At 65.4% G+C, this 13,209-nt stretch overlaps 3 protein-coding genes across 3 annotated transcripts; 2 read left to right on the top strand and 1 right to left on the bottom strand.

The window, feature by feature from the left end:
- Nucleotides 1–2,197: 2,197 nt before the first annotated feature.
- Q8F55_000244 (uncharacterized protein) lies at nt 2,198–5,554 on the top strand (the record flags this gene model as incomplete). The annotated part of the gene is made up of 6 exons (XM_069348899.1): nt 2,198–2,308; nt 2,359–2,421; nt 2,468–2,822; nt 2,866–3,704; nt 3,743–4,442; nt 4,488–5,554. The coding sequence occupies 6 exons, from the start codon at nt 2,198–2,200 to the stop codon at nt 5,552–5,554; spliced, it is 3,135 nt and encodes a 1,044-aa protein (XP_069212443.1).
- A 683-nt stretch (nt 5,555–6,237) lies between these two features.
- Q8F55_000243 (uncharacterized protein) lies at nt 6,238–8,774 on the top strand (the record flags this gene model as incomplete). Its single annotated transcript, XM_069348898.1, has 5 exons — nt 6,238–6,247; nt 6,338–6,782; nt 6,833–6,971; nt 7,023–7,116; nt 7,153–8,774. 5 exons carry the CDS (start codon nt 6,238–6,240, stop codon nt 8,772–8,774), a joined length of 2,310 nt encoding a protein of 769 aa, XP_069212442.1.
- A 149-nt stretch (nt 8,775–8,923) lies between these two features.
- Nucleotides 8,924–13,059, bottom strand: Q8F55_000242 (uncharacterized protein; the record flags this gene model as incomplete). Its single annotated transcript, XM_069348897.1, has 2 exons — nt 8,924–11,050; nt 11,095–13,059. 2 exons carry the CDS (start codon nt 13,057–13,059, stop codon nt 8,924–8,926), a joined length of 4,092 nt encoding a protein of 1,363 aa, XP_069212441.1.
- Between the last annotated feature and the right edge of the window lie 150 nt (nt 13,060–13,209).

The raw sequence follows: 13,209 nt of genomic DNA, 5'->3' as shown, positions 1-13,209 counted from the left end.
ATACTGCGGGGGTGGGCTGGTGCAGTGGGCAAGCTGACGTCTGACAGCTGACTTGCTAACTTCTGACTGCTAACGGGCTTCCGGCTTCTGCTGACTCGCAGTGGGCGTGGCACACGCCCCCGCCACACACAAAACTGCATGCTACACGCTGGAAGACGGCGAATGCAACACGACCCCAAACGCGAAAGACAACATTGAGCAAGTCACGTGACACCACACAGCGCAGGCCGCAGGGCGCGTCGCGCGTCGCGCGTCCATGTCTCAGCCCTCCGTCCTGAGCTTGAATTGGATGCACGGCGCCGCGCGTTTCGGCGTAGAATACTCTTTCGCACGGCCGCGCATTCAGCTCGCGCCGGTTCGAAACCAGGGTGCCCAGACGAAACATGGAGGTAGGTACATTTCGGTGTGCCTCGGCGGCGGCGGCGGAGGCCGGGGCCGCGAATTCAACGGGCGCCGGCGAGCATGGCAGCCGCATTCGGGTTGGATCTGTCGACACCGCATGGGTGAAACGCCGCTGCGCAGCGCGCGCCGCAGTGGCGTGTTTTGCCACACGGCCACACGTTTGCTGCTCGAGCGACGGCTTCGAGGGCGTGCGGACACCTGCTGCGGCGACACTGCCCGAGGTAGGTCCGCCTCGCCGAGGGCGGGCCGGGGACGGGCTGAATGCTCCGCGAGATCCGGGGCACATTGTGAGCCTTCCGGCGCCTTCCGCCTTGAATGCGCGCGGCTCGTCGACCGTCCTTCAATGGGACGTGCATGGGTCTCGAGACAGCTGCCAGTGGATTCCCGGAACCAGCACCGGCTGCGAGTTGGAGTCGAACGAGTCATTGGCATTGGGGGGAGGAAGGCGAGCAAGACGAGTCATCTGCAACCAACCCGCCCACCATCTCAACTTGCATGTCGATGCACCAACCAACCGACCAGCACTGCATCGCATTGTCGTCATTCACGTCCCCGCTCGCCCCCATCCCTCGACATGACGTGGTGGCCATGAGCATCCCCGCCCACAGCCGCTCCGCGCTCCACCTAGGGAGGGTAGTGAGCACCCTGCTGCGGCCTACTGCCAGCCGCGGGCGGAGCATCATCATAGTCCCAGGGAGGCTCGCGCCGGCTCGCAGCCGTGCACTGCACTGCCTCGCGAGCGTCTCGTGTCGGCTCGCTACTGGCCGTGCACGCAACAAGCTAGCAGCTAGCAGGCAGATCTGCACGCGTTTGCTGTGCACGGCACGGCCGTCTGCGTATCCACACACGTCGCACGCGTACGCTTCAGACCCAGTTTTGTGGGAGCTGTCGTAACATTCCGGTGCCCACCCAACCCCCCTCGTTCTTTGTGCTTGTCGTCCTGGTGCCCCGTCGCTTCCTGGTCCTCGTCAAGGTCCCGGGGTGGTGCAGCTGCAGCAGCAGCAGCTGGCTCGACCTTTTTCCACGTTTGTGCATGATCTGGACCGAGGCCATTCAGGACTTTGTCATTTCAGAGGGGTGGCCCCAGTTATCGCTGGCTGGGCTCGCTGGCTGGGCGGGATCAAATTTGGCCCGCCCGTGGGTGGGTGTCAGGTCGCGTGCGGCCAAGTATGACGCCTCGTCGCGTGTCGCAGCTCTCTAGAATTTGCTCCTCCTGCTGCGCGCTGAGCTGCGGCCGGTGGAGGGAAGGCAAATGCATTCGAGCGACAGTCGCCGCCAGCCGCACCCGCAACACCCCACAATGGCTCGTGCATTCTCGTAGACTTCTTATCGTTGACTCTCGCGCTCTCGTTCCTCTTGCATTGTCGTGCATACACGCCCAAAACGACAACGAGGTAGAGGAAACCAACGACCATTGTCGTGCCCGTGACGACGCGTATCGACCGGTCGCCAAGGTTTACAACACCACACACCGCCCCCCCGACAACTCCCCTACCCCTTGCCCCACCCTGCGATCCACCTCCACGCGTGGAGTCCAACTCACGGCCTTTGTCCATCCCCTCTCGTCTCCACCGTTGTTCTCTTCACTTGCATACAATACAACTCATACCAATAGACATTTATACAGCATCCACACGCACCACACGCTCCTAGGACCGCGGGCAACGAGCAGGCCTCTTGCCATTCCACTTCGCGCGCTCTCAACGACCCTATTTCCGCGCACGCCGTCACGCAAGGACACACCCTCGTTGTACGATAACGCTCCGCCTTCCTTCTCGACTCAAACACCACCACCATGTCCGACGTCAACAACGCGCTCAGCGAGGCTGTCGAGTTGCGCAACCAAGCCCTCGGCGGCACCGCCAAAGGTGTCGCAGTCCAGATCGGCTTAATGAGTGCAATCTCGGTAAGTGGGCAGGCCGACACGTACCGAGAAAGCAGATACTGACAGCGCAGGTCGCAACCGTGCTCGCATTCTCGTTCCTTCGACCACGAGACACCAAGGTGTACGCCCCCAAGGTAGGCTCGTGTACTCCCCGTCCTCACCAGTGACTGACACCTGTAGGTCAAGTACCAGATGGCACCGCCGCAGAACCCACAAGATGACCCCGACTACGAGCCGCCCCCACCGCCAGTGTCAAATGGCATGTTTGCGTGGCTTAGCCCCGTCGTCAATGTCAAGGAGCACGATATGATTGCCAACATCGGCCTCGACGCTGCAACGTTCCTTCGCTTTGTTCGAATGCTCAGGACGACATTCATCTTCGTGTCGGTCCTGGCCGTCGCACTTCTCGCGATCGACATTGTTTTCAATCTCAAGAACGTCCCGAGCAACGAGCGTACCATCTTGACGACTATCACCATACAGAATGTCAAGGACGCATGGGTGTGGCCCGCACTCGGAGCCAGCTACTTTATCAGTGAGCCTTCAGCCTTCGACCGAGCCCTTCGCTGACAGGCCAGACTTTATCGTCATGTTCCTCATCTGGCGCAACTGGCAGGCAATGGTTCAGCTGCGACAGACATGGTTCCGATCTCCCGGCTACCAGTCCAAAGTCAACTCGCGTACTTTGATGATCACCCAGGTCCCAAAGCAGTACCGCAGCGACGACGGCATCATCCATCTCCTGACGCAGCTCAAGCTGGACGGTATCAAGATTACAAACAGCATTGAAAACGCATCAGTTGGCCGTCGACTGGGAGACTTCCCTCACCTTGTCCACGAGCACAACGAAGCCGTCATGGACCTCGAAAAGGTCCTTGTCAAGTACCTCAAGGGCGGTAAAATGGCCAGCAAGCGGCCGATGATGCGCACCGGAGGCTTCATGGGGCTTGGAGGCAAGCGGCACGATGCTATCGACTACCTAGCCAAGCAAATCAAGTTCCTGCGCGACAAGGTCGACCAGCAACGCCAGTACATCGACTCGCTTATCCGCCAGGTCAAGACGGCGAAGAAGGGGGGTCGCCCACCTCCTCGTATCGAGGGCGACAACTTTGGTTTCGTCACCTTCAAGACTATCGCCGAGGCCCACCGCATTGCTCGCATGCACCGCGGTCCTGTCAAGGAGCTTGGAGGAGCCGTCATTCAGCTCGCGCCTGTCCCCAGCGACATCGTGTGGAAAAACATTAACAAGGACCCCAAGGAGCTGTCTTCCACCAAAGTCTTGGGCTTCTTCCTTATCGCCTTGCTCGGCTTTGTCAACCTCATCCCCATCATCGGCGTCTCGACCCTGTCCAGTTTGGCTCAGTTTACTGGCCTGTGGCACTGGGTCAGAGTTTGGAGCGAGAAGAGCAGCTTTACAGTGAGTGCATATCGCAAGGCCTCGTCTAACCAGTACAGCTTGGTCTTGTTAGCGGTCCGCTCCCACCCATCCTCTCGGCAGTTTTCTCCTTCTTCCTCCCCATTGTCATGCGCAAGATTTGCAAGTACCAGGGCACTATCACCAAGACGCGTCTCGACCGCTCCCTCACGGCTCGGTACTTCTTCTTCATGGTGTTTGCCTACCTGTTCGTGTTCGTCCTGGTCGGCACTTTTTACGTTATCATCAACGACGCTGTGGCTTTGGGCGACAAGAAGAATGGAAAGGGCGTTGTGGATTTCCTGTTAGAAATCCCCGCCACTATTCAGAAAGCATACGTTTCGACCAGCACGTATTGGCTCAATTGGCTGCCCCTTCGCGGTTTCCTCGTCTTCTTTGAGCTCATTCAACTCTTCAAGCTCGCGCTCGTCTCGATCCGTCGCTTCATGTTTTCCTACACCCCTCGTGACATTCGCGAGCTCACCAAGCCTCCGTTCTTCGAGTACCCGGTCGTCGCCGTCAACCTGCTCTTTGTGGCCACTGTTGCCCTGGTGTACGCTCCGATCGCTCCAATGGTCCCAATCGGCGCACTGATCGTTTTCTGGTTCTCGACCGTCGTCTACAAGTACCAGCTTCTCTACGTCTACGTCTCTCGCGCCGAGAGCGGTGGCCGCATGTGGAACGTCTACGTCAACCGCTTGATCGTCAACTGCATCTTGATGCAGCTGCTCATGGTTCTCAGTAAGTGTGGTGAAGGAATTGCAGAACAACAACTAACGATCTTAGCCACCGGTCTCATCCGCGGCCAGTGGCTCGACGCCATTGCTGCTGTCCCACCGCTCATCATCATGATCGGCTTCAAGATCTTCCTCCACCAAACTGTCGAGCACAAGTTCAAGTACTACATTCCTACACCCCAGGAGGCCAATGACCAGCAGCAGCGCGCCATGCTCAGCGAGAAGCATGGCAAGCGCAAAGACTTGTCGAGGCGGTTCCTCCACCCTTCTCTGCAGCCCAAGGCTCTGTACCAAGTCATGGTGCACAAGAGCCAGGAAACCCTCGCGCGACAGGTCCTCTCTGCGTACCCTTGGTTCGCCGCCAAGCACAAGCACGACGGTGTCGAAATCAAGGCTGTCCGCGAGGAGAACCTCGAGTACGACCCCGACCGCGACGCTCCTTCCGAGGCCCAGCAGGATGCTTGGGAGACGAGATCGATCGCGTCAACTGCAGCGCTCAGCAAGTTTGAGGACGGTTCAGTGTCCCGGCCGCCACTGCACCATTCGAACACGTCCGAGTCGTTTATGCCGTTACACACTGCCAACCGTTCCACCGACGAGCTCCTCAACCACAGCGCTCCGGTATCTCTCTCTGGCCACCGAGGTAGCGAGGATGGCCAGCGTCCACTCCTCAACCGCAACCAGTGGGACCAGACGCCGGCCGACTACAACCAAGCCGGTGTGCCTTACCCTCCTAGCGCGTTCAACCAAGGACCGTATGGCTACGCTCCCCCTCTCGTGAGGTCTGGTACCAACGACTCTGCGGGTTCGATCGAGAGGGGCCAGCCGCTCCAGCGTTACGACACGGCTGGAGATCTGGGTCGCTTCAACCAGGGCTACAACGACCCGTACGACCACCGCGGCCACCAAGGCCACCAAGGGTCTGGTGTTGGCTCTGGCGGCTCTGGAGGCTCTGGCGGTCGCCGCCCCAGTGACGGAGGTGGACATGGCGGAGCGCCATCCGCTTACCAGGGTGGAGGCTATGCTCCCGAGGCCTACGGCCAGCGTGGCTACTCTCCCGAGCAGTACAACCCGGGATACGGCCAGCAGTACGGAGGTGGACAGGGGAGGTATTAATACGAACGATGTACCCGTGCGCTGGTCGCAGTCGTCGTCGAGAACGCCACGTTCTTTCCAACCCACTATGCATTTTGTACCATACAATGAGTTTGGGTCGTGCTGTCGTTGACGAGGAGGGGCCGTCACGCGTGAGCGAGTTTGTTCCTTGTGCCAGGGGTTTGTAATTGTCGCGTCGCGAGTTTGTATTGGCCGAAGGTGAAATTGCTACTTGGAACGGCATAGAATAAACTGGGCGGATCGTAGAATGGGCATTGCATTGTCGTCGTCGTCGGCATTTGGGAGCCAGTCGCCGTCGCATTCCACCACTGACTGCACCACACCACCGGCCGGCCACCACGACGCACACCCACTCTACAAGGCCGCTCGGCTCGTTTGTCGTCGTCGTTGCCCTCTCTCCCTCTAACTCACATCTACACTGCTCCTTGTTCTACAACAACACTTGCACCTCCCAAACTCAAACTCCTTCTTCTCCCAACAACCAAACCCCCCCATCCTCATCCTCGCTCATCTCTGGCAAGCATCAATCAATTCACGACACTGCAACCATCACACTCCGACAACATTCAACAGCGACTCTATCAGCCCTACTTACAGCACCCATCCCACTGTCCTCCGCTTCACCACGCCTCTCCCCTCCTTACTCGCCAGTCTAGCACGCGAAGGGAAGGTGCTCCGTCACAATGAGCCCAAGTGAGTCCTTGCCCCAGCCCGATGGCACCATGGCTAAACCTTCCCTCCTCGCCCATTCCATTCCCTCGGCACCCCGTCTTCCGATTACAGCCTCGCCCCACAGTCTGGCGACCTCTCCACAACAGTTTAATCACTTTGCCCCTTTATCCCCCGACGCGGTCAACAACCAGCTCGATGATGTCGGCGGCGAGATGAGCGCAATTCTAGGCCTCGTGCCGCGCACAATCGACTCGAGCCCCGCCTCGCAGCCCAAAGGCCCATTGCGGACGTACACGCGCGTCGAACTGCTCAAGCTCGGCCGCCGCGGCGTCGTGCCCTCTGGCTTGGGCCCGCTCGAGAGCTGGTTTGGCACGCTGCAGCCTTCTGGGGGGCCGAGGTCCTCCCACCCGCCGGGTCTGGATGACCCCGCCATCGCTGCGATCCAGCCCAGTGGCCGTGGTGGCCGCACGCAGGCGGCTGGCAGCTTCGGCGATGGCTTTGGGTTTGGCGGTGGAATCGGCGGACGTGGCCTCGGACGTGGAACGCGTAACATTGGGTGCGTTGGCGTTGGCTCTTGGTGGCGTTCGCACCGTGCTGACTCCCCAGACTGAGGCGGCAGCCCGAAGGACCTGTCGACCCCGCGATCGCAGAGCAAGGTCGCAGCAGGGAGAACTTTGGTGGCCAGATGGGCAAGTTTTCAGTGCGCAACCCCGGAGACCGCGGCATGCGGCTCGGTGGCGACGAGGTGAGTGAAGCGTCGTTACGCCGGGATACTTGCTAATGCCAGGCTCCAAAGGGCCGCGAACAGGGCCGCGAACAAGGCGGTGAGCGACGGGACGACCAGCGCCGGCAGCGACGAGACGACGGCGGCGACTGGCGCCGCGGTGAGCGTGAGTCAGATACGAGTTGCCTTTGCTGACAACTAGGCCCCAACGGCGAAGCCTCTTCACGCCGTGGACCACCTGGTTTCGGTGGCCGTTTCGACGATGACGCCGAGCCTGCATGGATGAGCGACGGCCCGTCATCCGGCGGCGCCGCATTGGAAGACCCAGCAATCGCCGGTGCCAGCTCGTCCGGGGACCCGTCCGATCCTTTGATCAAGTTCATTCCAGGCGAGGACATGATTGCCGCGCACAAGCGCGCCATGAAGAACCGCGGCGCACCAGGAGCAGGAGGGGACAACTGGCGCGGTGCTGGCGACAAGCCGCTCGTGTCGTTCTTTGGCGGTGCACCAGCACCAGCAGCGCCGGCGGCTCCAGCCAAGCCAAGGGAAGTCAACGTCGCCAGCTACTTCAAGCACCGTGTGTTTGACGAGGACGAGGCGCCGGCCAAGAAGGAGGAGCAGCCCGAGCCAGAGACCAACGCGTTCCAGAGCCGCTTCCAGCGCTTCTTCAACTCGGGTGCTGGTGGCCCCGTCCCGCCTCCGCAGTCGACAAGCCCGGCCAACGTCCCCCACCCTCACCAGTCGGCCCCCCAGCCCCAGCCGCCCTCATCCTCGGTTCGCTCTCCGCCCCCGCACGACATCATCACGTCGCCCCAGCAGGCCCCACCAAGCGGACCACCCGTCGACGACCGCATGGCCATGCTCATGGGAATGTTGACGACCAAGGGCCCGAGCCCGGCACCTCGCCCCAACTCGACTGAGGCTCGTCCCCAGTTCCATGGGTACAATGGCCCAGCGCCGCCCGGTCTCGGCCCGGTGACTCCCCAGCCATTGTCACCTCACGGACCGCCATCGCACCCCATCTCTCCTCAGAACCCGCAGCGCTCGCCCAACGTCGAGTTCTCTGGCCAAGACTATCTCACCGCGCGTGATGGACACCCGCGTGACCCCCGACACGAGCACCAGCTTGCTGAACAGCACGGCATGCTCCCCCAGCACTACGGTGGCCCTCCTCCTGGCATCGACCCCCGTGGCTACCCCTACCCTCCTCAGCAACAAGGTCCCCAGCAGGGCTACCGCCCGTCGATGCGCCCAGGCGAGCTGCCGCCATCGGGTCCTCGCCCGTTCTTCGACGCTCGCGGTCCCCCCGGCCCACCCCCCGGCGCCGACCCGTCGCGCGGCCAGCTCCCTCCTGACCTCCTCCAGCTGCTCAACCAGGCTCCGCGCCCTCCCATGGGCCCCGGTGGCCAGCCGATGCCTCCCCCTCCGATGGGCATGCTGCCTCCCCACCCGATGCAGTATGGCCCCGGCCCTCCCCGCGGTGCCCCGACGCCCGACGACCTCTTGCGCAGCCTCCAGTCTGGCGGTCCCGGTGGCCCGACGTCGCCTGGCGGTGGCCCTCCCCCCGGCTACCTCCCCATGCCTCGTCCCCCGCAGGGCGGCGGCGGCCCGTACCCCCCTCCGCCCAACATGCAGGGCTTCCTGCCTCCAGGTCCGTTCCCCTTCCAGGGCGGCCCGCCGCGTCCGATGCCGCCGCCCGGCGTGTACAACGGCGCGCCGATGGCGCCGTACGGCCAGGGCCCTCCCGGCGGCGGCGGTGGCGGTGGCGGCAACCCCGACATGCTCGCTGCGCTGCTCAACGGGTCTGCGCCGCGGTCCCACTAGTACTGAGCACCACAGCGCATGGTCTCACACTGGCAAGCCGCTGGCCTCGGCTCTGCCTGCCTGACTCAACCAACCCAAACCACGACTCTAGCCTCATCCGTATCGTTCCGTACCATGCATCTGTACCTCTGTAACGCAACATGCTGTGTCTATCCCTGGCCAGTGTACCTCTTCCTGCTCCATGCGCGCCATGTGTCTGCCCAGATCTCGTGCTCTGCCGCACCGCCCGCGCCGTCGCCCAGGCCAAAGGGCGTGCCGACGCCCTCGCCCTCGCGGCCGCGCCCGTCTGCCCTTCCGCCAGCAGTGACAATGTCGCAGATGCTAAAGAGGCCGGGCTCGAGCTCGCGGCGAACAGCCGTCCCGAGACCAGCCCACGGGTCGGCCGCGGCGCGCGCATACGCCACAAGCAGGGCGGGGGCGTGCTTCGCCGCCGGGCCGGCGAGTGTACGGGCCGGTGCGTCGCCCGCCGTGGGGAGCTTTGCGGTCGCGAGGTTTGTGAACGCGCGCGCGAGGAGCGCGGCGTGCGACGCGGCCGGGTCGTCTGCTGCGGGGTCGAGCGCGAGCCAGAAGGGCCGCTTGGCGGCCTTGGAGCGCTTGCCGCGCGCGCGCTGGAGGAGCGGGAGGAAGGCGGCCAGCGCACCGACCAGCGCGGGGAGGTGCGCGAGGGCAATGTCGGCGCGGTGCCGGACGAGCGTGATGAGCGGCGCGAGGGCGAGCGGGACGAGGTGCGGCGCCGAGGTCGGCGCGTGTGTTGCGGACGGGGCGAGCGCCGCCGCAATGGCCGAGAGGACGAGCGCGCCGTCTGGGGCCCGGAGGAGGCCGGTGCGGTCCTCGACGAGGGCTGAGAGCGCGCGCAGCGCCTCGGCGATGACGCCTGCGCTGCCGCGCTGGATCGCGGCCTCGATGGCGAGGAGGAGCGGGTGGAGGAGGGTCGCGATGGCACGGCCCGAGCCCTCGACTGGCGCAGAGAGGAGGAGCGAGACGGCGCGCAGCGCGCCCTCGACCTCGCGGTCGCGCGGGGCGGCGAGGAGGGCGGCGGCGGACGAGAGCGCCGTGGCAAAGGCGTCGGCGGGCAGCGTCTTGGCGTAGGCTGCGAACGCGGCGTCGAGCTGGTCCGAGGGGAAGGCTGCGCGCAGGACGATGAAGGCGGCGAGTGCGTCGGGCGCGGCGCTCGACGCGAGGTCGAACGCCACGACTGGCAGGTCGGGCGGCGCGTCGCGCGCGCGCACAAGCGCCGAGAGCAGGGCCGCGCCCGTGCTGTCGGCGGCGGGGGCGGCGCCGAGCCACGCGGCGAAGCGCGCCAGCGAGCGCCATGTCGTGAACACTGCGGCGTGGGACGCGGGGGATGTCTCGAGCGCGCGCGCGACGGCGGGCGCCAGAGCCGAGCGAGCCACGGCCTCGAGCTCGGCGAGCTTGGCCCTGACCGCGGCGTCGTACCGGTCCACTGGGCCGGCCGCGACGATGTCGTCGAGCAGGAGGGCGACGGCGCGCGAGCGCACGTCAGTGGCGGGGTCGGCCTCGGCCCACTTGGCGAACGGCTTTGACTTGATCGCCTCGTCAAGCGTCGCGAGCAGGACTGCTGGGTCACGCGCCGCCGCCTTGGCGATGTGCGTGTACGCCAGGTCGACGAGGGCGAGTGTTGCGTCGGCGAGCTCGGGCTCGGTTGCAGACTTTAGCAGCTTCTTGACGAGCTTGGCGTCGGTCGCGAGCGGGCCGTAAACGTCTGCGCTCTTGGCCAGGCGCGCGAGCCACTTGCGGATAGCCGTCTGCGTCTCGGCGCTCGCGTCCTTGTCGACGGCGTACGCGGCGTCGAGGAGCGCAGCGCGCGCACCCTTGGAAAGCCACGGCGTGGGGCAGGTAGCGAGCACGACGAATGCGCCGCGCGACGACTTGCCCGCCGCGGACTCGACGAGCGCCTTGAGCAGCGCGGTGCGGACCGCCGGGAGCTCCCACGTGTCAGCGCTGGAGAGGAGGCGCTGGATCGCCGCGCTGACCGACAGGCCGTCAGCGTCGCCACCTGCGCGCGCCACGATCAGCGCGACGAGCTTATCGAGCTGGGCCGGTGTGGCAGTCACGTCGAGGGGCGAGAGCCCGCCCTGCGCGACGATAGTCCACGCTGCCGCGGCCAGCGTCTTGTCCGTCACTGCTGCGTCGCGCCCCGTCCACGCGCGCTTGGGCGACAGGTCGAGCGTGTGCAGGAGCGCGTCGACTGCGGCCGCGCGGTGCTCGTCCGCGTCGTGGGCGTACAGTGCTAGTCTGGTGTAGATGTAGTGTGTCTGCGGTGTCAGTGGTGGCTCGCCCGAACTCGATCACCACTCACGATCTCAAGCTGGAGCTCGGGGGCGATGCCCGGCGCCTCGAGCAGCGAGCACAGCGCGCCCGCGTCGAGCGCGTACTCGGCCTTGCGGTGGATCAGGCCGGCCGAACGCGCGGCGCGGAGCCTGGCGGCGAAGGCGAGGTCCGCGGCGACGTCGCGCGCGCCAACGTCCGACTTGCGCTTCTTCTTCGGCGCGTCGGCGTCCCCGGCTGCCGAGGGGGCCTCGGCATCGGCGAACGCGCGGGCCGCGGCGCCGACTGCCGCCTCGACGTCCTCGAGGCCGGGGCGCGCACGCGCACCGGCATCCAGCACGATCTTGACGAGCCTGCTGAGCACGGCGACGAGACGCGCCGGACCGTCCAGCGCCTCGCGCTTGCGCTTGCTCCCGACCTCGACGCCGGCGAGGGCCGCGCGCACGCGGGCCGACAGCCCGTCGAGCAGCGCGGCCCACTGCACGCTCCGCCGCCCGCCGAGGTTGGTCGCGCGCACCGCGGCGGCGAGATCGTCACGGAACGCCTTGTCGGTCAACGGGCCGACGGCGACGAGCGAGTACAGCGTCGACAGGGCGTTCGACGGTAACGAGGCGTCAAACAACCCGGCGCAGGCATCGGACACCAAGTCGAAGAACACGTCCAGAGATCGCGTGAGCTGGTGGAAGCGGAGGATGGACGACAGCAGCGTCCTGGCCGCGGGATGCGTGCGTGCGGGAGACGCCAAACACCAGCCAACGACCTCGGTGTTGACGTCTGTCCTCGCGTGATCCAACCGCTCCAGCACATCCAGCGTTCTCAAAATCCGTCCGGCAAGCCCCTCGTCCTCGGCAGCGGCCTCGCTCGCGCCGTACAGCGCCAGCGCCGACGCCGCACGCTGCGCCTCGTTCGCAACCAGCTGCCCAGCGGCGGCATCAGTCTCGAGGTATCCTCCCCAGGCGTGGAACGCGGTCCAGAGGGCGAGGCGCGACGACCACAGGCCCTCAACCACAGCACCGGACGGGGTCGACGAGCCGGGCCGGCTCAGAACCGAGTCCTCGAGGCGGTTGACAAACTCGAGGGCGGCGCCGAGCGCGGGAGTCACCGCCGCGCGCACCTTGTCCGCCACGACGACGTCGATCGGGCGGCGGTCCGCGCCGCGCGCGTAGAGCGTGTACCGCTGCTGCACAGTCGCCGCGATGAACGTGGCGAAGAGGTGCGGGATTGCCCCGAGGGCGGGGAGCGCGTCGCCCGTCGGCGCGGGCGCCAGCGCCGCCAGCAGCGGCTTGAGCGGGTCGAGCGTCTGCAGCGCGGCGAGGGGGAAGAGCAGCGCGCCGGTGAGCGGCTCGAACACGGGCCTCAGCTCGGGGTGGTGCGCGAGCGCAGCGGCGTAGGCAGGGAGGGACGCGTGCAGGCCCTGCGCGATCTTCTTGCCGTTCGGCGACGTCGGCAGCGTGGCGGCCAGCGCGTCGCACACGAGCGCGGCGACGGGCGCGAGCGCGTCTACGGCGGCCGAGGGGGAGGCCAGCGCGCCGACGAGCTTGGCCCAGATATCGGCCCACGCGTCGGCCTTGCTCCCCTCGGTCGTGTGGAACAGCTGCGAGAGGGACGCGGCGACGGCGCCGCCGAGCGCCGGCGGCGGGGTGCCGGCGCCCGCGGCGGCGATGTACGTCGCCAGGAGGGAGAGGGGGGCCGCCGGCGGCGCGGCGCACGAGGGCGTCACGGCCACCAGCAGGTCATGGTACGCTGGGTCGAGGAGCGGGCTCGCGGATCTGGGGTTAGCTAGGTCAGAGAGCGGCACCCACGTTGGCTTGCTCCGCATCCACGCTTCAAGCACCCAGTCGCGCAGCACGTCGGCCTTGCGCGGGATGAGCAGGCTGCCGTCGGCCCACGCGCCGGCCGCGAGCGCAATCTTGCGCTCGCCGCTCGGGGTCGGGTCCGCGGCGCCCTTGAGCGCCTTGATGAGCGTCGAGCCGCTGAGGGGCTCGGGGGTGGCCATGATGCGTGGGTGTGATGAGGTCGACAACGGCTCGTCGCGACTGTTATGGTGCTGGGCGAAATTTCAGAACCTCCACTTGGAGTTGGCTGGGTGGGAGCGGGACCAAATGGCACAATGTAACTTCTACCACCTACTGCTGCCCTCACCACA

The sequence above is a fragment of the Vanrija albida genome (assembly GCF_041260175.1).
Source record: "Vanrija albida strain AlHP1 chromosome Unknown contig_1, whole genome shotgun sequence".
In the NCBI taxonomy this organism is placed as follows: Eukaryota; Fungi; Basidiomycota; class Tremellomycetes; order Trichosporonales; family Trichosporonaceae; genus Vanrija; species Vanrija albida.
The sequence above is the reverse complement of the archived record's forward strand: the minus strand, read 5'-3'. Positions and strand labels throughout refer to the sequence as shown.